This window comes from Solea solea, chromosome 3 (genome assembly GCF_958295425.1).
Source record: "Solea solea chromosome 3, fSolSol10.1, whole genome shotgun sequence".
Lineage (NCBI taxonomy): Eukaryota > Metazoa > Chordata > Actinopteri > Pleuronectiformes > Soleidae > Solea > Solea solea.
In genome coordinates this window covers 31,985,183-32,011,921 of record NC_081136.1, presented here as the reverse complement: position 1 = coordinate 32,011,921, position 26,739 = coordinate 31,985,183, and the positions used below count along the sequence as shown (strand labels likewise).

The window sequence follows — 26,739 nt, the reverse complement described above, 5'->3', positions numbered from 1 at the left end:
TATTTGCCAAATAAATAACAGTAACATTCTTAGCTTTAAACTTTTGAAACGTATTTATGTTTTCTCCTTTTCATGGCAGATGGTCTAATACATTTGTTAAGCACACATGTAGCAGTATACTATAATAAGAATAATAATGATAATAATAATAATTTAATAATCATATATTATATAATTAATCTTATATTAGATATTATATCCAGGATATAAATGTATAACTAAATGGCCTTGTCCACATGTAATACATCCAATGTCCATCAGGGGGCAGCGACTGGCCACTCCAAATGAGGGGTTGACCAGCAGAGGGCGCTCGTTGTCCCTCTCTGGCTCATTGTTTGTGGCAGCGCTGCACCGCCGAGCGGAGAGAGACGGTGGGTCAGAGGAAATGGCGGACGGTGTGGATCACATCGATATCTACGCCGACGTAGAGGAGGAATTCAACCAGGTATTGGCGCACCCTGAACATATTTCTGTCAATGTTGTTCGTTTCTGTAAATCCGTGTAACACGTTCTTTTAAATTGTACGTTCGAAGAATGTCGTGTATGGTAGACCAAACGCCTACAGGCCCCGTTCACCCATGATGCAAACACGCAGCGTCAGCTATCACTAATGGCTAAAATCTCGAATGTATGCAGTTGTCTGCATTTGAGGCGTCGCGCGATGTTTCGTAGGTTTGGATGCATATTGTGTTTAAATCGTCAATACCTGCGCGTACATGCCAAAATAGCCGCCTCCATTGTTCCTCCGTCTTCCTCGGTGTCGGGCCTCAGCATGGCCGCCCGTGGTGGCGGCGAGAAACAAACACAGATCGCTAAATTAGCTTGGAGTTAGCCACTTGCTGCGTCTCTATGTATTATTTATGTTTCTAAATTCTCGTAACGCCGATTCATATAGACGCATCTTAGGTTGAAATTTACTTAATTGTTACATGTTCGTATGGTGTTTGGTTGCGATGGAGCGTTTTTTCCCGCATGTGTGAGTTGTTAGCAGGTAGTAGTTTTGCTTGCTGTTTTTTTATTTTCATACACGCTCCTTCACTAATTTCACATCTCTTTTACCTAGACTGCTATTTGTTTGGCTAATGGCGATACAACGCAAATTAATAATGACAAACCGTGTTATTATCATGTTACCAGCCTGTGAAGAAGACACTATTAACTGAGCAAAACTGGGTCACAGGTTAATAAGTACAATCGATAATGCAATATGTAATTTCTTTACTTTTATATCCACTCAATTAATGCAATATGTTTCGGTATTTTCTCCTCAATAAATATTAACACAGTATTTTGTGAAAAATTTGAATAAAAATGAATGGTTATATGCTCCAAACCTACCATCTTTAGTGGCTTTTTCAGCAGAACACACTGTAACAGTGTGGGACAAATGACACCATTGTCATTTAATAAAGTCACAATCACAAAGATGTGAGTGGTTTTGTTTTTATATCACAGAGGTACAAAAATGCATAGATATTATATTGGATCAACTCAAATCTCGGTGCATACTGGTTTGATTATGCCTATTTTAGTACTAAATTTTGTGTGCTACCTTCTAGCATCTACACTTTTTTTAGATGACTTTAGTTGTTAATAATCAGGTTGAACAGTTTGGACATAAGGTAAGATAGCCACAGTTGAGATGGTTTGTTCACATGCAGAGGAGGGATAGTGCTTATGTTGGGCAAAGGATGTCATAGATGGAGCTGCTGGGTAGGAGTACAAGAGGAACACCACAGACGAGGTTCATGCAATAGAGCTTGTGAAGGAGGACACACGGACAGTTGGTGTAGCAGAGGAGGACACAATGGATAGGGCAAGATGCAGGCAGATGATCTGCTGTGGTAACCCCAAAAGCAGGAAGCCAAAAGGAGAATTTTATTGTTGATGCATCGTCAGCCGGTTTTTATTTAAACGCTGTGCCTCTGGCAAACCAAGTTCAGTAGCTGCAATGCATTACATGAAGCGCTAAGAGCAGTAGGACTATTGTATACATCAACTGCATCCTAAAGCAATGAAGAAATAATGAAAAATGCAGATTATGTCACTACAAATTTGCTCTATGCTTACACTACATATATTTAAGTTAATATGAGGGAGATCTTCCATTGTGGCTAAGATGTCTCTGACAAGTTACAAGTTATACACAGTTATAATTAAAAGGCCCCTGGTGTGATTGACAAAGGTCTGTAAAACAGAAATAACAGGCATCGCAATGTTGCTATTGACCAGAGTCGAGTAATGAACTAAGCCACGTAATAAGTCATGTTAGTAAAGGTGTAAACTGCAATGATTTATCTGTCTTCCTCCCCGTTTTTGTTTCTGTTAAAATATTACCATGGTCTATAAGTGTCTGACCACTTTTTCTGTTGTGCTTAACAGGAAAGTGACTATCAGGTTCACGAGCAGATCGACCTTTATGATGATGTAATCTCACCATCGGCCAATAATGGCGATGCTCCAGAGGACCGCGATTACCTGGACGCGTTGCCTGCACCAGGTGGTTCAGATGGAGGAAAGAGCAACCCACCCAATGTGGTGTACACCTACACAGGAAAAAGGATCGCCCTTTACATAGGAAACCTCACATGGGTGGGTAAAGTTCACAATCAATTGACATGAATATCAAAGGAAGCAAATTGCTATGGATTTACTAATCTTGTTGTCTTCTCTAATGCAGTGGACAACAGATGAGGACTTGACAGAAGCCATCCAAGTGATAGGAATTTCTGATTTGATAGAGATCAAGTTTTTTGAAAACAGAGCCAATGGCCAGTCAAAGGGGTGAGTTTATTTTGTGCATTTTGATCGCACTAAGTTAAAGATAACAATATCTTGCAGCCGATTAATATACAAATTATCTTGTCAGATTGAAGAAATGTCACTTTAAATCAGATAATTGCAATATATGATGCAGTGCAGAATTGTCTGTAGTAGTCTATAGATTTGGAAATTGTATGTGGTGATATTTCTGTATCAAGTCTGTTATAAGTTAATTACTAAAAACAAATTAAACTAGTGGTAAAATAGTTTGAGTGCAGAGGTGATAGCTTATGTCCTGTATTTGTTTCTCAGGTTTGCCCTGGTGTGTGTGGGCTCAGAGGCATCGTCCAGGAAGTTAATGGATCTCCTCTCAAAGAGGGAGCTCCATGGTCAAAATCCCATCGTCACACCATGCAACAAACAGTCACTCAGCCAGTTTGAGATGCAGTCACGCAAAAGTGAGTGTGACCGCACCTTTCAAGAATTTCAAATCCAAGTGTTTGACTATTTTTGTTAGTGCGCTCACAGCACACATATTTCTCAAATATGATGTGTTAAGGTGAGTATTGTCATTTCACAGGCACTCAAACGGGTCAGATGTCTGGTGAGGGTAAAGCGGGTCCCCCTGGTGTAGGCCTTCGTGGTGGCTTCCCTATGGGTAGCCGAGGCAGGGGCAGATTCCCTGGACCATCCCCTCCTGGAGGAGACCGGTTCCCTGGTCCTGTTGGACCGGGAGGACCACCGCCACACTTTCCTGGTTAGTTTGGGGACACCCATATGTGCCATAATGTTTTATATAGCGTTCTCAAGTTATAGGACCTTGTTGAATGTTAGATTTTGATATCATAAAAAGGTGAATCCAAGACATATATCCTGATCCGGTCTGCTAGGTTGTGAAAACTCAGCAGTTTTTTTTTTTATTTGGAGATGCACAATACAATACATAAATACTATAAAAAAAATATAGTCTCAGGGTTGAAATTCATCTCATAAATTGTTCATAAGTTGTGTCTGTCATGCTCTGGATTTTTTTGTTTACGCCATTTATGTGATGATGCTATATCGATCAGTGTTAAAATAATGAAATCATTACAGTGCCTTGAAAAGGCACAGGCCAGGCTTTGCTTATCTGCTGTTTCTTAGTAAAAACCAAGATGAGTCTGCTGTAGTGTGCGATCCAAATCAAAGAACGTTCTCCTTTAAAGCCTTTCTGGCAGAGCGATGTCTTTGCATGCATCTCTCCCTGTCTGGTTTGTCGTTGTTGTCCCTCTTCACTTTGAGTTGAACAAATAAAATAAAAAAATCCCCCCTAGCTACAGTGTTTCTGCTCACTGACATTTTCCAGCACCATTCCTTGACGAGCAATTTGCTTGCAGATTTCACTTGGCAAACTACCAGCCTCGCCTTCAAACCTGCATTAACTACCTTACACTTTTACTTGCTTTGTGGCTGGTGCCCATGCTGTTGGGCTGTGAAAGGCCTTCAGTTGATTGGCAGAATTTTTGTAACGGATAGAGTTGTGATTGGTTTGCTTTCTTCCCCATTAGGCTCGGGGATGACACCAGATCTTATTAGGCACCAAGATGGCCCTCTGATGGATATGAATTTCAATCCCTTCCCGCCGGGGGGCAGGAACGGGAGCTGGCGTGGCAGAGGTGAAACACCTCAATTGATCTCATGGATTGATTTGTCCGAGCCTTAATATTTATATTGGAAAAAGTTGTGCCATTGAAATGTGAAGTTGTTGTAAAGACGGCTGAGTTGATCAAAGCTATACAAATCCCCAAATGGACAGTTCCCCTCTAAAACTGTAGGTCTTTAATGAGGCCAGATGAAATATTTAGATGTGAATGTGAAACACCAGTAAAGGAGCTCATCTTTAAGTAGCACACGTCAGGACATACTGCACACTACAATGTGCTTCATAATCTCCACACTGTCTTTTTTGTCAGCATGCATACAGAACCTCTGTATTTGGGTTCAAATCCTCAAAGGATGTGTTGTTGGCTCTATATCGAAAGGTTTTAGCACAGGTCCTTAATGCAGTTCTCCAAGAGATGTATGGAAAATTGTGTGACAATGAGAAAACTGTATTCCGAATCAAAGCTGAATGAAGAAACTGGCACTTAAATAGCCATTTAAAACAATTTATTTTTGAGTGTATGTCCTCATCTGTTTTGTTGCCATCTAATTTAATTTTCAACTTTATTTTGGTCATTCCCCAGTTGTTCCCTATAGCTATGGCTTCCTTTTGAATCTGTCTGTCATTATCATGGTTAAAAAACATGAAAATGAATACATAAAATAAACACTGGCTAATTCAACATGTTAATTAGAGCATGGCCGACGAATTGGTTGGGCAGATATGTAGAATGTCTTCCTTTTTTTTTCTTTGTTTTTTTAACACTTGTTACCACGTACCCAAAGACGATGTTGTCTCTGCTGCGCATAAATAATCATTTTCATCTGCTTTTCTGCCTTGTGTTCTATTTTAGGCGGCATGCAGGGTCCCCCACGCCCCCCTCCTGGTCCACCTGGACCCCCCGGCCCTCCAGGACCTCCACCGCCTGGACAGGGCCTCCCCCCTCCCCTCTCTGGTCCTCCAAATCGTGGTGACAGGCCTCCTCTTCCTGTTCTCTTTCCTGGACAATTTGGTCAGCCACCCATGGGACCCTTGCCTCCAGGCCCCCCTCCACCAGGTTATGGCCCTCCTCCTGGTCCCCCACCCCCTCAACAGGGTCCACCACCAGGACCGTTCCCTCCACGTCCCCCAGGTCCCATTGGACCCCCCATGGCCTTGGCGCCACCACCACACATGCCAGGCCCACCACCAGGTGGACCGCCACCAGCCCCACATGTCAATCCTGCTTTCTTTCCCCCACCTGGCAACAACAACATGCCCCCCAATGACAGCAGAGGGCCCCCAGGTCCAAACGACCCATACGGACGCCCACCACCATATGAGAGAGGAGACTATGGTCCTGGAGGCCGGTAAGAAAATGCGATGGCATTATGTTGCCGTTATATATTAAGAACGAGAACTTTAGACTGTGATATATTATTTGTCATGAACCATGTGTGTTGTTTTTGGTGTTTTTAGGGAGATGGAGGCCTCACGGACGCCTCTGAGCGAGGCAGAATTTGAGGAGATCATGAACAGAAACAGAGCCATCTCCTCCAGTGCCATATCCAGGGCTGTGTCGGATGCTAGTGCAGGTAACAAGCATACATGTACAAAGAATTCAACTTTCTACTTTGAGCACATTGTCGGGAACACAGAAGTTTGAAAACATGTATTAAAACTTTAATCCAACCATTTGTTCTCTCTCAAGCTGATTATGGAAGCGCCATAGAGACCTTGGTGACCGCCATCAGTCTGATAAAGCAGTCTAAAGTGTCGGCAGACGACCGCTGTAAGGTCCTCATCAGTTCCCTACAGGACTGTCTCCATGGAATTGAATCAAAAAGCTATGGCTCTGCCTCCAGGTAAGACTTTTATCTTAAATGTGATATTAATGATGTTTATTAGGGTTCGAGCAACAAGGTTGCAAGAAACCTATTGAAACTGGAAGGATTATTATTATTAGGGTTCGAGCAACAAGGTTGCAAGAACCCTATTGAAATGCAAAAGATTATTATTAGGGTTCGAGCAACAAGGTTGCAAGAACCCTATTGAAATGCAAAAGATTATTATTATTATTATTATTATTATTATTATTCCTAAAAGTAAATCGCATTTTTGAGGCCTTTCCCATACCCCAAAACTCACAGATTTTTGTGACCGCATCAATCCTGGTGTAAATTTACGTCTGAAAGTCGTTCGGGGAAAATGCGTGGAAAATTGGAAGTGGGAGGGGCTAAAAAGTCACGCAAAAAACTTCTATTAGGTCAACTCATGTCGGGTTTAACGTATGTGAACGAAACTTGGTACACACGTTCATTAGGTGGGGACGGTCAAAAAAGTCGATGACGACTTTCCCGTGAAACCTACAGGAAATCCGCCATCTTGGGTTGATTGGCGATTTTTGGGCGATTTTGGCGAATTCGCAGCAATGGTATTTGAACTAACTCCTCCTAGAGTTTTCGTGCGATCACCTTCAAACTTGGTGAGGTCCCTGTGGACCAGTTGAGGAGCTCACGGTATCAAAAGTTTTTTCAAATGTCGCACGGCGCACGAGATAGGGGGCGGCAAAGTTCGTGATGATTCTGATGTTTCGCATCAGAAAAACAAAACTCTTATAACTTTGCGATGGAAGGTCCGATCCAAACCAAACTTGCTACCATTGATGATGGGCCATGGCTGAAGACGTTTTTGGAAAAAACGGTGAAGTTTGAAAACAGCGCCTCCCTGTGGTGAAAGAAAATACACCAAAAAAAAGTTTTTTTACGATTTCGGGAATAACTTTTACACAGATAATCGTACCGCACTCAAAATTGGTGACAACAGTCAAAACACATGGTAGATGATGCGTGAGCAATATGACGACAAATCGTTTAACGGTGTTGCCATGGCAACGACGCAAAGTCGGATTTTTGGGACAAAAAATCAAACTGCTACAACTTCGTGAATCCTGGTCCGATCTGAACCAAACTTGCTAGGATTGATGATAGTCCGGCCCTAAAGACGTTCATATGAAAATATTCAATTTCGAAAACAGCGCCCCCTGGTGACAGCAGACAATATGACAGCTTGTATTTCAATTATCTCCTCCTAGAGCTTTTGTGCGATCACCTTCAAACTTGGTGAGATCAATGTGGACGAGTTGAGCATCAAAAGTTATCAAAAGCTTTTTAAAATATTGTATGGCGTACGAGATAGGGGGCGCCAAAATTGGAGATAATAATAATTTTTCATAACAGACAATGAAACTCTTATAACTTCGCGATGGAAGGTCTGATCCCAACCAAACTTGCTATAGTTGATGATGGTTAGTTGCTGAAGACGACTATGTTGCTGAAACGGTACATTTTGAAAACAGCGCCTCCTGGTGGTGGTAGAAAATTCTAAAAAAACAAACTGTTACAACTTTGCTAATCCTGGTCCGATCTGAACCAAACTTGCAAGGATTGATGACAGTCCGGCCCTGAACACGTCTATATGAAAATATTCATTTTCAAATACAGCGCCCCCTGGTGACAGCAGACAGAATTACATTTATAGTTTTTGATGCTGCTCCAACAGGGATTGTTGTATCCGCTTGAAACTTAGTATGTGGGACCCCAGACCCTTCCTCAACATGTCCGTAAAAGGTCACCTCCCTACAGGAAGTGGAACGCCCGAAACAGGAAGTAAAGTCTTACATTGTCCGATTGACACGAAACTAGATATGTGAGTTACGGGACCTTCCCTGAACATGTTTACGGAGACGCCGTTGACCGAACAGGAAGTCGGCCATTTTAAACAGGAAGTGCCCTCTAACTTTGCCGTACGTTGTCCGATCTGCACAAAACCTTATATGTGACACCAGGGACCTGTCCTGAGCATGTCCGTAAAAGGTCACCTCCCTACAGGAAGTGGAACGCCCGAAACAGGAAGTAAAGTCTTACATTGTCCGATCTGAACAAAACTTGATATGTAAGACAAGGGAACTTCCCTGAACACGTTTACAGAGACGAACAGGAAGTTGGCGATTTTAAACAGGAAGTGCCCTCTAACTTTGCCGTACGTTGTCCGATTTGCACGAAACCTTTTATGTGACACCAGGGACCTGTCCTGAGCATGTCTGCAAGAGATGACCTCCCAACAGGAAGTGGAATGCCCGAAACAGGAAGTAAACTCTAAGATTATCCGATCTGCACAAAACTTGATATGTAAGACAAGGGAAGTTCCCTGAACACGTTTACGTACACGCACTTGACCGAACAGGAAGTCTGCCATTTTAAACAGGAAGTGCCCTATAACTTTGTCAAACGTTGCCCGATCCCCCTCGAAATTTGGAACGAAATGCGCAGGGACGCCGCTGAAAATAACTAGTACTGAAAATAACTAGTACTGAAAATAACTAGTACTGAAAATAACTAGTACTGAAAATAACTAGTACCGCGCGCGGTGAATGAACGGGTGAGAGCACGAGGCACGCGGGGAGCCGTGGCACACGGCGACCCGCGTGGGTCGGCTCGAACCCGTTCAGAACCGCGCGCGGTACTAGTTATTATTATTATTCCTAAAAGTAAATCGCATTTTTGAGGCCTTTCCCATACCCCAAAACTCACAGATTTTTGTGACCGCATCAATCCTGGTGTAAATTTACGTCTGAAAGTCGTTCGGGGAAAATGCGTGGAAAATTGGAGGTGGGAGGGGCTAAAAAGTCACGCAAAAAACTTCTATTAGGTCAACTCATGTCGGGTTTAACGTACGTGAACGAAACTTGGTACACACGTTCATTAGGTGGGGACGGTCAAAAAAGTCGATGACGACTTTCCCGTGAAACCTACAGGAAATCCGCCATCTTGGGTTGATTGGCCATTTTTTGGCGATTTTGGCGAATTCGCAGCAATGGTATTTGAACTAACTCCTCCTAGAGTTTTTGTGCGATCACCTTCAAACTCGGCGAGGTCCCTGTGGACCAGTTGAGGAGCTCACGGTATCAAAAGTTTTTTCAAATGTCGCATGGCGCACGAGATAGGGGGCGGCAAAGTTCGTGATGATTCTGATGTTTCGCATCAGAAAAACAAAACTCTTATAACTTTGCGATGGAAGGTCCGATCCGAACCAAACTTGCTACGATTGATGATGGGCCATGGCTGAAGACGTCTATGAAAAAACGGTGAAGTTTGAAAACAGCGCCTTCTTGTGGTGAAAGAAAATACACAAAAAAAAAGTTTTTTTACGATTTCGGGAATAACTTTTACACAGATAATCGTACCGCACTCAAAATTGGTGACAACAGTCAAAACACATGGTAGATGATGCGTGATCAATATGACGACACATCGTTTAACGGTGTTGCCATGGCAACGACGCAAAGTCGGATTTTTGGGACAAAAAATCAAACTGCTACAACTTCGCGAATCCTGGTCCGATCTGAACCAAACTTGCTAGGATTGATGATAAACCGGCCCTAAAGACGTCTATATGAAAATATTCAATTTCGAAAACAGCGCCGCCTGGTGACAGCAGACAATATGACAGCTTGTATTTCAATTATCTCCTCCTAGAGCTTTTGTGCGATCACCTTCAAACTTGGTGAGATCAATGTGGACGAGTTGAGCATCAAAAGTTATCAAAAGCTTTTTAAAATATTGTATGGCGTAAGAGATAGGGGGCGCCAAAATTGGAGATAATAATAATTTTTCATAACAGACAATGAAACTCTTATAACTTCGCGATGGAAGGTCTGATCCCAACCAAACTTGCTATAGTTGATGATGGTTAGTTGCTGAAGACGACTATGTTGCTGAAACGGTACATTTTGAAAACAGCGCCTCCTGGTGGTGGTAGAAAATTCTAAAAAAACAAACTGTTACAACTTTGCTAATCCTGGTCCGATCTGAACCAAACTTGCAAGGATTGATGACAGTCCGGCCCTGAACACGTCTATATGAAAATATTCATTTTCAAATACAGCGCCCCCTGGTGACAGCAGACAGAATTACATTTATAGTTTTTGATGCTGCTCCAACAGGGATTGTTGTATCCGCTTGAAACTTAGTATGTGGGACCCCAGACCCTTCCTCAACATGTCCGTAAAAGGTCACCTCCCTACAGGAAGTGGAACGCCCGAAACAGGAAGTAAAGTCTTACATTGTCCGATTGACAAGAAACTAGATATGTGAGTTACGGGACCTTCCCTGAACATGTTTCCGGAGACGAACAGGAAGTCGGCCATTTTAAACAGGAAGTGCCCTCTAACTTTGACGTACGTTGTCCGATTTGCACAAAATCTTATATGTGACACCAGGGACCTGTCCTGAGCATGTCCGTAAAAGGTCACCTCCCTACAGGAAGTGGAACGCCCGAAACAGGAAGTAAAGTCTTACATTGTCCGATTGACACAAAACTAGATATGTGAGTTACGGGACCTTCCCTGAACATGTTTCCAGAGACGAACAGGAAGTTGGCCATTTTAAACAGGAAGTACCCTCTAACTTTACCGTACGTGGTCCGATTTGCATGAAACCTTATTTGTGACACCAGGGACCTATCCTGAGCATGTCTGCAAAAGATGACCTCCCAACAGGAAGTGGAATGCCCGAAACAGGAAGTAAACTCTAAGATTGTCCGATCTGAACAAAACTTGATATGTAAGACAAGGGAACTTCCCTGAACACGTTTACGGACGCGCATTTGACCGAACAGGAAGTTGGCCATTTTAAACAGGAAGTGCCCTATAACTTTGCCATACGTTGCCCGATCCCCCCTGAAATTTGGATCGACATGCGCGGGGACGCCGCTGAAAATAACTAGTACTGAAAATAACTAGTACCGCGCGCGGTGAATGAACGGGTGAGAGCGCGAGGCACGCGGGGAGCCGTGGCACACGGCGACCCGCGTGGGTCGGCTCGAACCCGTTCAGAACCGCGCGCGGTACTAGTTATTATTATTATTATTATTCCTAAAAGTAAATCGCATTTTTGAGGCCTTTCCCATACCCCAAAACTCACAGATTTTTGTGACCGCATCAATCCTGGTGTAAATTTACGTCTGAAAGTCGTTCGGGGAAAATGCGTGGAAAATTGGAGGTGGGAGGGGCTAAAAAGTCACGCAAAAAACTTCTATTAGGTCAACTCATGTCGGGTTTAACGTACGTGAACGAAACTTGGTACACACGTTCATTAGGTGGGGACGGTCAAAAAAGTCGATGACGACTTTCCCGTGAAACCTACAGGAAGTCCGCCATCTTGGGTTGATTGGCGATTTTTTGTCGATTTTGGCGAATTCGCAGCAATGGTATTTGAACTAACTCCTCCTAGAGTTTTCGTGCGATCACCTTCAAACTTGGTGAGGTCCCTGTGGACCAGTTGAGGAGCTCACGGTATCAAAAGTTTTTTCAAATGTCGCACAGCGCACGAGATAGGGGGCGGCAAAGTTCGTGATGATTCTGATGTTTCGCATCAGAAAAAAAAAACTCTTATAACTTTGCGATGGAAGGTCCGATCCGAACCAAACTTGCTATGATTGATGATGGGCCATGGCTGAAGACGTCTATGAAAAAACGGTGAAGTTTGAAAACAGCGCCTCCTTGTGGTGAAAGAAAATACACAAAAAAAAAGTTTTTTTACGATTTCGGGAATAACTTTTACACAGATAATCGTACCGCACTCAAAATTGGTGACAACAGTCAAAACACATGGTAGATGATGCGTGATCAATATGACGACAAATCGTTTAACGGTGTTGCCATGGCAACGACGCAAAGTCGGATTTTTGGGACAAAAAATCAAACTGCTACAACTTCGTGAATCCTGGTCCGATCTGAACCAAACTTGCTAGGATTGATGATAGTCCGGCCCTAAAGACGTCTATATGAAAATATTAAATTTCGAAAACAGCGCCCCCTGGTGACAGCAGACAATATGACAGCTTGTATTTCAATTATCTCCTCCTAGAGCTTTTGTGCGATCACCTTCAAACTTGGTGAGATCAATGTGGACGAGTTGAGCATCAAAAGTTATCAAAAGCTTCTTAAAATATTGTATGGCGTACGAGATAGGGGGCGCCAAAATTGGAGATAATAATAATTTTTCATAACAGACAATGAAACTCTTATAACTTCGCGATGGAAGGTCTGATCCCAACCAAACTTGCTATAGTTGATGATGGTTAGTTGCTGAAGACGACTGTGTTGCTGATACGGTACATTTTGAAAACAGCGCCTCCTGGTGGTGGTAGAAAATTCTAAAAAAACAAACTGTTACAACTTTGCCAATCCTGGTCCGATCTGAACCAAACTTGCAAGGATTGATGACAGTCCAGCCCTGAACACGTCTATATGAAAATATTCATTTTCAAATACAGCGCCCCCTGGTGACAGCAGACAGAATTACATTTATAGTTTTTGATGCTGCTCCAACAGGGATTGTTGTATCCACTTGAAACTTAGTATGTGGGACCCCAGACCCTTCCTCAACATGTCCGTAAAAGGTCACCTCCCTACAGGAAGTGGAACGCCCGAAACAGGAAGTAAAGTCTTACATTGTCCGATTGACACGAAACTAGATATGTGAGTTACCAGACCTTCCCTGAACATGTTTACGGAGACGCCGTTGACCGAACAGGAAGTCGGCCATTTTAAACAGGAAGTGCCCTCTAACTTTGCCGTACGTTGTCCGATCTGCACAAAACCTTATATGTGAGTTAAGGGACCTGTCCTGAGCATGTCCGTAAAAGGTCACCTCCCTACAGGAAGTGGAACGCCCGAAACAGGAAGTAAAGTCTTACATTGTCCGATCTGAACAAAACTTGATATGTAAGACAAGGGAACTTCCCTGAACACGTTTACGGAGACGAACAGGAAGTTGGCCATTTTAAACAGGAAGTGCCCTCTAACTTTGCCGTATGTTGTCCGATTTGCACGAAACATTTTATGTGACACCAGGGACCTGTCCTGAGCATGTCTGCAAGAGATGACCTCCCAACAGGAAGTGGAATGCCCGAAACAGGAAGTAAACTCCAAGATTATCCAATCTGCACAAAACTTGATATGTAAGACAAGGGAAGTTCCCTGAACACGTTTACGGACACGCACTTGACCGAACAGAAAGTCTGCCATTTTAAACAGGAAGTGCCCTATAACTTTGCCATACGTTGCCGGATCCCCCTCGAAATTTGGAACGACATGCGCGGGGACGCCGCTGAAAATAACTAGTACTGAAAATAACTAGTACTGAAAATAACTAGTACCGCACGCGGTGAATGAACGGGTGAGAGCGCGAGGCACGCGGGGAGCCGTGGCACACGGCGACCCGCGTGGGTCGGCTCGAACCCGTTCAGAACCGCGTGCGGTACTAGTTATTCTTATTATTCCTTAAAGTAAATCGCCTTTTTGAGGCCTTTCCCATACCCCAAAACTCACAGATTTTTGTGACCGCATCAATCCTGGTGTAAATTTACGTCTGAAAAAGGTTCGGGGAATGTGCGTCGAAAATTGAATGTGGGAGGGGCCAAAACGTGCGAAGCGACCTGTCAAAATTCACCATGACCAACACAATTATCGCACATGCCCGAAATTCGGTACACATGTGTAGTGGGTCAGGATGAAGAAAAAATTACATTATGACCATGATCCAAACCCAACAGGAAATCCGCCATCTTGGGTTGATTGGCCATTTTTTGGCGATTTTGGCGAATTCGCAGCAATGGTATTTGAACTAACTCCTCCTAGAGTTTTCGTGCGATCACCTTCAAACTTGGTGAGGTCCCTGTGGACCAGTTGAGGAGCTCACGGTATCAAAAGTTTTTTCAAATGTCACATGGCGCACGAGATAGGGGGCGGCAAAGTTCGTGATGATTCTGATGTTTCGCATCAGAAAAACAAAACTCTTATAACTTTGCGATGGAAGGTCCGATCCGAACCAAACTTGCTATGATTGATGCTGGGCCATGGCTGAAGACGTCTATGAAAAAACGGTGAAGTTTGAAAACAGCGCCTCCTTGTGGTGAAAGAAAATACACAAAAAAAGAGTTTTTTTACGATTTCGGGAATAACTTTTACACAGGTAATCGTACCGCACTCAAAATTGGTGACAACAGTCAAAACACATGGTAGATGATGCGTGATCAATATGACGACAAATCGTTTAACGGTGTTGCCATGGCAACGACGCAAAGTCGGATTTTTGGGACAAAAAATCAAACTGCTACAACTTCGTGAATCCTGGTCCGATCTGAACCAAACTTGCTAGGATTGATGATAGTCCGGCCCTAAAGAAGTCTATATGAAAATATTAAATTTCGAAAACAGCGCCCCCTGGTGACAGTAGACAATATGACAGCTTGTATTTCAATTATCTCCTCCTAGAGCTTTTGTGCGATCACCTTCAAACTTGGTGAGATCAATGTGGACGAGTTGAGCATCAAAAGTTATCAAAAGCTTTTTAAAATATTGTATGGCGTACGAGATAGGGGGCGCCAAAATTGGAGATAATAATAATTTTTCATAACAGACAATGAAACTCTTATAACTTCGCGATGGAAGGTCTGATCCCAACCAAACTTGCTATAGTTGATGATGGTTAGTTGCTGAACACGACTATGTTGCTGAAACGGTACATTTTGAAAACAGCGCCTCCTGGTGGTGGTAGAAAATTCTAAAAAAACAAACTGTTACAACTTTGCCAATCCTGGTCCGATCTGAACCAAACTTGCAAGGATTGATGACAGTCCGGCCCTGAACACGTCTTTATGAAAATATTCATTTTCAAATACAGCGCCCCCCGGTGACAGCAGACAGAATTACATTTATAGTTTTTGATGCTGCTCCAACAGGGATTGTTGTATCCACTTGAAACTTAGTATGTGGGACCCCAGACCCTTCCTCAACATGTCCGTAAAAGGTCACCTCCCTACAGGAAGTGGAACGCCCGAAACAGGAAGTAAAGTCTTACATTGTCCGATTGACACGAAACTAGATATGTGAGTTACTGGACCTTCCCTGAACATGTTTACGGAGACGCCGTTGACCGAACAGGAAGTCGGCCATTTTAAACAGGAAGTGCCCTCTAACTTTGCCGTACGTTGTCCGATCTGCACAAAACCTTATATGTGACACCAGGGACCTGTCCTGAGCATGTCCGTAAAAGGTCACCTCCCTACAGGAAGTGGAACGCCCGAAACAGGAAGTAAAGTCTTACGTTGTCCGATTGACACGAAACTAGATATGTGAGTTACGGGACCTTCCCTGAACATGTTGCCGGAGACAAACAGGAAGTCGGCCATTTTAAACAGGAAGTGCCCTCTAACTTTGCCGTACGTTGTCCGATTTGCACGAAACATTTTATGTGACACCAGGGACCTGTCCTGAGCATGTCTGCAAGAGATGACCTCCTAACAGGAAGTGGAATGTCCGAAACAGGAAGTAAACTCTAAGATTATCCGATCTGCACAAAACTTGATATGTAAGACAAGGGAAGTTCCCTGAACACGTTTACGGACACGCACTTGACCGAACAGGAAGTCTGCCATTTTAAACAGGAAGTGCCCTATAACTTTGCCATACGTTGCCCGATCCCCCCCGAAATTTGGATCGACATGCGTGGGGACGCCGCTGAAAATAACTAGTACTGAAAATAACTAGTACTGGAAATAACTAGTACCGCGCGCGGTGAATGAACGGGTGAGAGCGCGAGGCACGCGGGGAGCCGTGGCACACGGCGACCCGCGTGGGTCGGCTCGAACCCGTTCAGAACCGCGCGCGGTACTAGTTATTTTATTTGTATTAGAATGCTTGAAACACATGCCCGTTTGTCTCTGCCAGGCGAGAGCGCTCCAGAGAACGCGACCACAGCCGCTCCAGAGAAAAGAGCCGACGCCACAAATCCCGCAGCCGCGACAGGCACGAGGACTACTACCGAGAACGCAGCCGGGAGAGGGATCGCCATCGCGAGAGAGACCGGGACAGAGACCGCGAAAGAGAGAGGGAGAGGGAGTACAGACACCGCTAAGCGAGGACGTAGAGGTTGGTATAGACTTCATTTTCCTTTGTCATAAACCCTCTTCTTGTCTGTATCATGACCGTATTTGTCTTGGACCTCGGTCAAGCCAGACTGTTTAAGGCCTCAACCTACAATGAGAGAAGCTTTTATCACTCGGGTAGGTATCAGGTAAGTGCTTTGGTTTCAGTTAGTTTTATTTCAAACCACTGTCCAAAAAATGGAGAAAACACTGGCAGTGTCTTGAAAGTGACCTGTTATTTTTTAGCCTACAGGTCTCAAAGGCTGGTTAATAATTAAATTCAGTAGCCACTTAATGTATTCTGCTAAATAAATGACAAAATACATGTATATAAGATCTCAGTGAAGCCATAACGCAGCACTAACCTGATGCTATTTTGCATTCTACATTTGGCAAACTCACCTCTGCAAAAATGAAAACATAAGATTGGCTTGAAAAAGTGGGGATAATCTGAATTTGGATTTTACCAGCAGTACATTTTACCAGCAGTGGATCGAAAGTTTAATAATTTCCTGGGATAAATATCAGATTTATTGCTGTGGCTTTTTTATTATGTACGTTTACAGCTAATTCAAATGTATTGTGACCTCTGAGAAGGTTTGTCAGTGTCCTTTTGAATAGTGGTGCCTGGTTGGCTAGTTTCAGATGTCACTCTCTCCCATTCATTTTGCACAATATCTTGTAGTGATACAGCGATTTGTATGGTCTGTACATCTGATTGTATTTATACATGGTAAATGTTTGGTTTATAGTAATGTTGTATACATTTTGATATTCATTTTTATTAAATGCTGAAAATATATCAATGCTATGTTGACAAGTGAATTGATTTTGTTTGGGATACAAAATAATTTGACAATGTAATGATGCCGTATTTGCATGACTAATATATCTTGGCATTTTGTGCAAAATGCAGTTATTTGTAGCTTAGTTTTTCTTGCCTCTGAGCCATTTTCCCTCAAATTCAGACATTGAGGTGAAGTAAAACATATTCATGCCTGTTTCATATCGTGTTCCAACAACATTGCTGTCAGTGTGATGTCCCAATTCTGATGCAGTTAATGCACATATTGGGTAATTAAGATAGTAAAATCACTGCTTTCAAAGTCCAAGCCTTTGTACCTTAATCCAGGTCATTGTTGATAATGTCATTGTATGAGACAGTTCAATTAAAAAGAACCATCATTTGATCTGTCAACTTGTCAAATATATGCAGTACATGAAAAATCCAAACAATTCTTAATCTTAATACAACAAAATCATTGTTTGTATGTTCCTTTGTATTTTACTAATGAGTTGTAGTATTTTGATATTTTTCTTTCATGTGACTTTTATTGAGGTTGATGATTTACATTTGGGCTGTAGTGCTACTTTGCCTTCATATTTTGGCTCGTAGGATAATGGATGGCTTTTTTGGATGATTTTTAGATGAGTTGTAATTGTAGCTTTTTACAAAACGTGTGCGCTGCTGTCATACTATTTGAGGTTAATACTTTTCGGCAAATGGTGCTAGTGTTTTCATGGATTCTCGGTTTTAGGGTTACACAAATATTTTGTATAATTTGTGGGAAGATGCTTTCTTCCATTGTGTCACATGTGGGTTGACAAACATAACCTTTTGTACATTTTTGGAACAGCAGATGATATACTGACATTGAAATGTTTTGTGTCGCTCTGCCACGCGTTTAGATATGTCGTTGCGTAAACCAGTCCTTGTAGAGCACAGTGTAATAGGGTGTATGGGACCTTCAGCATCTCTGTATAGTTGTGCATCACCCCAAATAATATTTCATTCAATTTGACTTAAAATAAGCTTCATTCTTGGCACTTAAATGTCTTAAGTTGCACCCATGGAGCGGAATGTATGTTCTGTATGTTTGATACAGTATTTGCAAATGAGTGGGGTTTTTTAAGTTCCTCTAATCCTGTGAAATATTACCTGGGGTGGTTTTGCTTGTGGAGTTGCTGAACATTGAAAGTTGGCTGAACTCGTACCAAAACAATGTGACATCGTGACTGTCTCAGTAATCTGTCATGTGTTCTTGTGTAGAGCTGTGTAAACCTTTAGCTGTCAATGCAAGCTCAGTTAATCTCACCTCTGTTCAACTCAAAGATGATTTGTTTCATGAGAAGTGACTTGTGCCCACTGGGAACCTCTTGACAAAGTGTTTTTCTAATATTGTTTGAATGTTTATTCACTTGCATAATTTGCACATTTTCAACGCTGCTGAGATTTTATAGACCTCTGCAGTTCCAATAGTAGCAGTTAAATTAGAGCTTCTACATTCTCCTTTAGAAACGCATCTTAGATTCATTGATTTATAAGAGATCCCCAGTGGGTTCAAGTCCAAATAACATTTGGTAATGTAAAGATGCCAAACTGTATATCAATAAGTTGAGATCTAAAGGAAGTGGGCAATATTCAGTATGTAACATGATATAAAAGCCAAATTTGTTCATTGTCCGAATGATTATGTCCGAAATCTGCCTTTGCGTTCAGTCTGACATCACACAGTATGTAAATCAGGAGAGTTACTGCTTTTATTCCTGATTGTAGAATGGCATTGTTGTGTCCAGTTATATGTTTTGATACTGTTTAATCTGTTCATGTTGTGGTGGAACACAGTGCTTCCACTAGGCTGAAATAACAGGATCATGGCTCTATTGAAATAAGAAAACAGATCATTTGTTGATGTCCAACCAGGGCCAAACAGTTTGTTTAAAATTAGCAGTAATCATTTTTGCCAATGAGTCTGGAGATTATGTATATTTACTAAATCTGACATTGAAAGATGTCCTTAAATTGAAGTGTAGAATAAGACAATTATAATGTGCTTTTTGTCAAAGGAAGCAGAATTGCTAAACATACTTTTCCAAACTTATCAGGTCTGTAAGCTTTTCTCAGGAGTTGATAGTACACAATAGAGGCAAAGGTGATACCTCTACACTGTCCTTGTGCACCTGTGACTATTTTTAAATGGTAAGTATCAAATGTCAGGCTGTTTGAATTGCTTGGCCCTGGTTTGACTGCAATTTTGTAATAAACAGATTTATCACAAGGCATATTTAGAAAGATCAGCTCCAATTCCCCTTGTAACTTATGTTCTCGTCTCCTACGTGACGAGAAGTACCATGTAGCTTTTATGACTGTGTGAAAACTTTGATTGTGGGATGAACAGTTTTTTGTCTGTAAACATGCACCATGTAGAAAAACACCACAAAAAGTCCCAATATTCATTTGCATCTTTGAATCATGTAAAATCATATGTACTGATTTGATCTGATTCCTATGGGGAGGAAGTGACGATACCAGTTCTTTAGCGTCTGTACGCTACAAAATAAAATGTATTATTAGGGCCCCAATATTCTTGATTCAAAATGATTACAACTTAAACCGTAATGTCATCAGGTCAGTGGTGAATTGTTGATAGTATTGAAGTAATTTGCAGCTGTCTGCTCTAATTATGATTAAGGGATTGTCTTTTTAGTCCGCTGTCTTTCATAATAGACTTTATCATTGCTGCTTTTACTTTATATTGGCATTTAAACAAGACCACTTTTGGCTACCACATCACTAGGTTGTGGCAAAGTATTGTGTGACTGAGTCTGATGCGTGCTACGTGTAGCTTTGTGTTTTGATCTGTTTTACTTGGTTACCTTAAGGCCCAATGGCCCCCATTACACCTGGCATTAGAATGTGTTTTCTGTGATCAGATAATGATCAGATAGCACTTTACCACATGCATTTACACCTGGTACCTCCGCTCACGTAGTTGTTGTGGGTGGAGTGGAGACGTATCGCATTTACACTTCTGTTCAATTCGGTCACAGTGCGTCCCCGGCCACCAAAGTGGCTTCACAGGTCGGAGAACAATCCGTCCTCGGTTGTATTTACACCTGTACTTGGTCAGGCGCTATCCGGTTGCAATCTGATCACAGACAACGCATTTTAATGCCCGTTGTAAAGGGGGCCAATGATTGCTGCATGCACTTTTGTTAAAATCATAGTGTTTGACTCAGGCTGGTACTCACAACACTTAGCGAATATTAGAGGTTATGACATTTTATCTATTATTGATAAGTTGTCAACCAATTTGAGACGCTAGCATAGCTTTCTGAACCATTTTTGGACATTTATACAATTATTGCTTTAATTAATGATAAAACCAGCACATTTCATAATCCCAAAGCAAGGAAAATGGTGTTACAGCATGTAATGTAAGTTTTGAATTCACTCTTGTATGTCCCAAGAGAATAGCCTTATATACGTTTCCATTGACTGTCTACATGTATATTGTGAATGAACGGTTCTGAAGCTACATTTCAGTAGCCGATGAGTTGTGTTTAATGTTTTCTGTGTCCATGCTGATAGATTTTTACATCTGATATTTCCTGTTGGAGTTTGCATGACATGTTTCTGTCTGTGCAAGGGTTGGGGGCAATACATGATCAGCTGAGAATTACAAGAGTAACAAATGTGTTTGTACAATTTTCTTTAAATAAAAAATCCGGAAACCTTTTTCGGTCTGTAAACTAGAAAAAAAAAATCTGATCCCCCAGACGCCCCCTTTTTAAGTGGACTTGGATGAATTCCAATATCCTGACTCCCAAGTTATGATGGTGAATTGAACCCAGCCCTGGTGTGCACTGTATATGTATGTGTAGTGTAGAGGTTTACTGGTGGGGATGGGGAGTGTTCACTGTTGGGCTGCCTCGAAACCAAACTCCACCCTTCGTTTTGACACCTTTCAGCTCACGTGGATCAAGGATGGATGGAAGGAAAAGGAGGAAACGCTTTCAGTGCACCACCACCACCACCGCCTCCTCTCCACCTTGCATGTCCGGACAGGATTTACAACCACCACCTCTTCCTCCACCCCTTCATCTCTCTTCTCCTCTCCTTGTCCACCCATCCTTCTTTGTCTCTTCATCTTGTCTGCCTGACTAAGAGCAGTGGATGGAGGACCCAGACTTGTGTAAGGCTATGTTATCCAAACACCTATACTCATGGTAACTAAAGATGAAAGAAAAAAAAAACTTTCCAAATGGCCCTTTTGTTTTTACGATGTTTTATTTGACATGAAGATGAGTATGTGTGATGCTTTTTTGCAAATAAATAATAAAATGCCCCGCACGACTCCCAAATAGAAAACGCAAACATTACATCCTAGTTTTTTTTTTTTTGTTTTGTTTTTTTTTTAATTTTCCTTGGCTCGCTGTACTGTGTACATTCGGTTTAAAGATAAGTTTTTATAGGGTACATGTTTGATGTTTTCTCCCACCCTTCTCTCATTCTCATTTATTCTTTCCATGGTTAGTATGTTTGTAAATGTCTCTGCTTTTGATTAAAAACTAGATGGTGTTGTAATAAAAAATGTTTACTGAGGTACACTCTGCATTTGGTGAATTCCTCTATATATTTAGCTCATTTATGTTAAATGTAAACTTTGGAATGCAAACTGGTTTTCATATTGAAACTTGTCTTAGCTTATACGTGTTATTGGGTTCTTTAACCCTTTTGTTTTTCTTCGTAAACACGTGTTTTATATGGTAAAAGAAATTTTGAGAATGCCCATTGTTCTCTGACTGGATGGGAAATATTTTAGTGGAAACCTTGAACAAGTTGAGGTCAACTTGTACGTGCACATTTTCTGACAGCTTTGGAAAACACACTGTTAAAGCTTTACCCGCCCCCAAAAAAAACAATGTTCACCGTGGTTTCTGATGTTTAAGTCATGTGTAACCTCACTGAACGGTCATCGCAGGACCATTTCCATACCAAATTGTCAGTTTTGTGAATGTAAAATCCCATGAATTTGTACGACTTATCAATGTTTGTTGGTGCAACTATTGAAGTCACAGCTTAACTGGAATTGGGACTCAATCTCAGAATATCTGTTCCATCGGTGGAAACGTGCAGTCAAATCTTTTTTTTTTTATTATTATTTTTTTTAAGTTTATGCGATCGACTTGTTTTTGTTTGTACTTTTCTTAAACCCTGACAAATGGTATGGCACAGCTGGTTATTCAAATACAGTGTGTTAGGTAAGGCATTTCAAAATGGTGCACTACACCAGACTTGTATTCGTGCCTAAAGTTTTGATTATTGTAAACATTGTGATTCAAGGTTTGTAAAATAGAATATATTGGTTTTATAGGGTTTAAAATTTGAGTAAATGAGTGTTTAATGAGGTGACATATTGCTGTTTGTTTCCATTGTACTTCAAAACAAAGGAATATCACCGTAGGCTGATATTATGTTCACCGTAAAAAAAAAAAATCGATACCTCAGTATTTTAAGTGAATAATCCATTTATTCTTTTTCTTTTTTCTTCTTTATTTAAGATTATTTTTGTCCATAATGTTTGTTCAAAGCTCCATGACCATCCCCAAAAATAATCTCTCTGTTGCTATTGAATGGACTTTTTGGTCATTGTAATGGAAACAGTTTGTCTGAGTCCACCTTAAAACACTCATTTGTCTGAGATGTATTTTTGTTTAAATCTCGTAGACGCACCCATCTATGCAAACAAACAAGGGAAATGTCACCATGTCAATTCTCTTGAACAATTTCTTAAAACTTAATACAGCCGCACACATCTCTGCTTTTAATTGTTTTGGTTGACTGATTATCTTTGGGTGTATACAGCTGATGCTTTAATTTAATTTGTTTATACTTAAACTGGCATAAGCAAACTAAATTTCACTTTCAGCATTTGTCTCATCAGCCTGTATAAGTGTGTCTGTGTGTGTGGCTTCATTTGTGGACTTGTTTGGTGTCACTGTAGTTGCCTTGTAGTGATTTCTCTCCACAGTTTCAAAGGTAAGTGTTTTCAGGTCGTCATGTTCCGCAGAAAAGAAGAAACAGTCAGACTGGCACTATGACTAACACAAGATGTTGGAAAGTATGTTGTTTTGATTTAAGTGATTTGTTAAAACTGGTAAGTGTTGGAAACTGATTTTTTTTAGAAACATTCAATTCAAATCATGAATATTAACTTTTATTAACATTCAATAATAAGAGTGATTGTTCATCAGGGCCACATGATTTGAAGACTATTAATTACAGTCATGTTTGTGTCTGATAAATATACACTAACTGTAGCTTCATCATGGTTTGTGCTTTAATGTTCATTCTGGTGAGCATTCTGAAGACGTTTTCTGAGAATCACTTTCCTGTCCAGAAAAGACCAAACAAACAAATTGAATGATTTCATACGAAAATAAAAGCCTCTAAAATGATAGAGATTTTGTGGCGTTTTCTTTTCCACGCAAGGCATCGAATACAGAGTGATTAAATTGGTACCAACACTAGTTATTTAAACATATTTGAACTGTGCTGTGCTTTAATCACTGCTTTGGGTATTAAGAAAGCTCTCAACTCGCATCTTCCTAAATATAGTTTACTGTACCATTTGAAGTGTGCAAATTAGTCTAATAAACTGCTTGCTGTTTTCTTTAAATACCCTAAAACAACATCCAAATGTATGGTTTACTTATTCATGTCTCATTTTCTAACTAGGCCAAACTTTAAAGTAAATAACGTCTGACAACAAGTAAGTGAAAACAATAAGATGATTAATTAGATGATGGGATTTGGTCCAGCGTTATTTCCTCCATGGCCTGGAACCTTTGTTTCGCTGTCTCAATGTTGTCGGACAACTAAGTACGTTGCACTCGCCGCTTCCGGCGCTTGTTTGGGCTTATATTTTGAATAGCGATGGCTCCCGCGTGTAGCACAGTTTTTACACTTAAATGTCAGGTTTATTATACATAAATATGCGCTTTGGGTAAAAAAGAATATTATAGAGCGCACCAGGGATCCACTTCACCTCTGCTTTTCTGGAATATGTTTAAAAAGATGACTGAATTTGGTCCAGATTCCGGGGGGCGAGTTAAGGTAACGTTACATATCACCGGCTATGGCTGTATATGTAAACATGCGGTTTACGGACTTTTAAAACGTTAATTTTAGCGATTTAATCTTAAAATCTAATCTTTACTTTGCAGGGGGTGACTATTGTAAAGCCGATAGTGTTTGGGAATGTTGCCCGCTACTTTGGGAAGAAGAGAGAGGAAGATGGACACACACATCAGTGGTCCGTCTATGTGAAGCCGTACAGGAACGAGGTTAGACATCCACATATTTTCATGAATCAATCCTCCTATTTGCTGTCAAATGGAAATAATTTGGGATTTTATTAGGGCTGCAACTATCCATTATGTCTTGTTTTATCCCCACACCAACATTTTTCAGTTTTGACAAATTCATTGTTATATGGAGCAAAAAGAAAACAGAAAATATTCACATTTAAGAAGCTGAAACTTCCGAAAACTTACCTCATGTGGAGAATAAAGCAGTAGAAGATGAGTGAGTGACTCAAACCGATTAATCGATTATCTAAATAGTTGATTATTAATTTAGTAATTGAATAATCGTTGCAGCCCTATATGTTATGGATTTTGCATGTGACCGTGTCTCAATCTTCTTTCAGGACATGTCTGCTTATGTGAAGAAGATCCAGTTCAAGCTGCATGAAAGTTATGGTAATCCACTGAGAGGTGAGCCGAACTTGACATTAAACAGTGTTTTTGTTTCCTGTAGTTTGTTGAAATTGACAAGTGACCCAGACTGAATTATCTGTCTAATTCACTGCCCTCAGCAGACCATAAATACACTACACCACATAACTGTGCAATTAAACTGTATATTAGTCCAATATCTTACAAGTGCAGTGTCCTACACACATTTTCTATTATTACTATATACTAATTATACTATATTATTACTATTACTATACTTTCCATTTTTTATACTTCTTGGTGTTTATAATGCATGCTTAGTGCGCTATGTTAAATTGGGTTCATGGGACCAGTCAGCTGGTTTCTAACTAGCAGCTGCCCAGCTCCTCTAATGCACTGTATCACATCGTAACACATGTAACATTGCAAATGTCACCATTGTGGGATTATTAAAGGAGTATCTTGTGTTTATGTACCTTCCAGTGGTGACAAAGCCTCCATATGAGATCACAGAGACGGGCTGGGGCGAGTTCGAGATCATTGTTAAGATCTTCTTCATTGACCCCAATGAGAGACCTGTAAGAACTAGACACAATCATTTTTAATGTGTTCCAGCTCAATTAAATAAAGATACACATGCACTCTGCTGATTATTGATGTGTATCTGTGTTTGTGTGTTAGGTGACTCTGTACCATCTATTGAAGCTGTTCCAGTCCGACTCCAGTGCCATGCCGAAGAAGACCGTCGTCTCTGAATTCTATGATGAAATGGTACGACTGCTTTCATGCTGCAGCCAGTTATTATTGGCATTTGACATGTTGGGCTTTAAAAGAAAACAGTTTGCGACCTCGTGTTTGTGTGGGATTATTCTGGGTTCTCTGTTTTCCTCCCACAGTCCAAAAACTTGCAGATTTGTGGATTAGGCAAATTGGACACTCTAAATTGACCATAGTTTGTGAGCATGGATGGTTGTTTGTCTCTATGTGGCCCTGGTGATGATGGACTGGCGATCTGTCCACTGTGTACCCCACCTTTTGCCCTTTGTCAGCTGGGATTGGCACCAGCACCCTGTGTGAAGGAAAAAGGGGTAGAAGATGGATGGATAGAAGGTGTTAACTTCTCTTAATTTCTTTAGATCTTCCAGGATCCTACAGCCATGATGCAGCAGCTACTGACCACATCAAGACAACTCACCCTTGGAGCATACAAGCATGAGACAGAGTGTATGTACACACAATGAAATTACATTACATGTCATTTAGCAGACGCTTTTATCCAAAGCGACTTACAATAAATTACAAACACAAGACATAAGACATTGTTGTAATACTATCATCACGCTTCATGTGCGTCTGCCTGCCTGTCTGTGTCTGCAGTCACTGAGCTGGAGCAGAGGACCAAGGAGAAAATGGAAACGGCAAAGAAAAGAACCAGCCATGAGATAACAGAGCTGAAGGACAAACTAAAAGCCAGCAGAGAGAACATCAACCACCTGAAGGCAGAGATCAGGAAACTGGAGGAGGAAGGAGACCACAAGGATCACTGACACGTCTCGCACATGAATGTGATGATTCAGCACGGCGTCTGACCTCATCCATGATTTTAAAAAAAGAAATGTTTTGTACTGAAAGGTTGTTGATTTTTTGTTTGTTTGTTTTGATATCATTTTCTATGTAAAGTAAACATGTTTGCAATATCTTTGCTTGAGGAATTTTCTGCTATGTTTTTCACAGTCTGCTATCAGTCAAAGCAGATGGTTTTATGGTTTTTATTACTATTTGCCACCTCTACAGTGGGCAAAAAAACCCTAAATGGAAGATTTACCCACATTGTAAATAGT

At 41.2% G+C, this 26,739-nt stretch overlaps 2 protein-coding genes across 8 annotated transcripts; both read left to right on the top strand.

The window, feature by feature from the left end:
- Nucleotides 1-311: 311 nt before the first annotated feature.
- On the top strand, nt 312-21,764 carry cpsf6 (cleavage and polyadenylation specific factor 6). 7 transcript variants are annotated; one of them, XM_058624153.1, is made up of 11 exons: nt 313-445; nt 2,383-2,592; nt 2,681-2,784; nt 3,076-3,221; nt 3,344-3,520; nt 4,311-4,418; nt 5,259-5,754; nt 5,864-5,979; nt 6,096-6,249; nt 16,179-16,379; nt 21,128-21,764. In XM_058624153.1, the coding sequence occupies exons 1-10, from the start codon at nt 386-388 to the stop codon at nt 16,363-16,365; spliced, it is 1,758 nt and encodes a 585-aa protein (XP_058480136.1). In that variant the 5' UTR covers nt 313-385; the 3' UTR covers nt 16,366-16,379; nt 21,128-21,764. The 7 variants fall into 7 exon arrangements, with proteins under 7 accessions (XP_058480137.1, XP_058480136.1, XP_058480135.1 ...); XM_058624152.1 differs by having other exon boundaries at nt 5,864-5,994; XM_058624151.1 differs by having other exon boundaries at nt 3,323-3,520.
- Nucleotides 21,765-24,050: 2,286 nt separating this feature from the next.
- yeats4 (YEATS domain containing 4) lies at nt 24,051-26,499 on the top strand. The gene is made up of 7 exons (XM_058624251.1): nt 24,051-24,275; nt 24,386-24,505; nt 24,871-24,937; nt 25,382-25,476; nt 25,580-25,669; nt 26,035-26,122; nt 26,276-26,499. Exons 1-7 carry the CDS (start codon nt 24,225-24,227, stop codon nt 26,443-26,445), a joined length of 681 nt encoding a protein of 226 aa, XP_058480234.1. The 5' UTR covers nt 24,051-24,224; the 3' UTR covers nt 26,446-26,499.
- Nucleotides 26,500-26,739: the final 240 nt, after the last annotated feature.

Bases quoted from the DNA above. Each gene is read 5' to 3' on its own strand.
- yeats4 (XM_058624251.1), top strand. From the start codon at position 24,225: ATGTTTAAAAAGATGACTGAATTTGGTCCAGATTCCGGGGGGCGAGTT. The intron at 24,506-24,870 runs GTTAGACATCCA...ATCTTCTTTCAG, and splicing joins TGAAGCCGTACAGGAACGAG to GACATGTCTGCTTATGTGAA. The intron at 24,938-25,381 runs GTGAGCCGAACT...TGTACCTTCCAG, and splicing joins TTATGGTAATCCACTGAGAG to TGGTGACAAAGCCTCCATAT.
- cpsf6 (XM_058624150.1), top strand. From the start codon at position 386: ATGGCGGACGGTGTGGATCACATCGATATCTACGCCGACGTAGAGGAG. The intron at 2,785-3,075 runs GTGAGTTTATTT...TTTGTTTCTCAG, and splicing joins GCCAATGGCCAGTCAAAGGG to GTTTGCCCTGGTGTGTGTGG. The intron at 3,521-4,310 runs GTTAGTTTGGGG...CTTCCCCATTAG, and splicing joins ACCACCGCCACACTTTCCTG to GCTCGGGGATGACACCAGAT.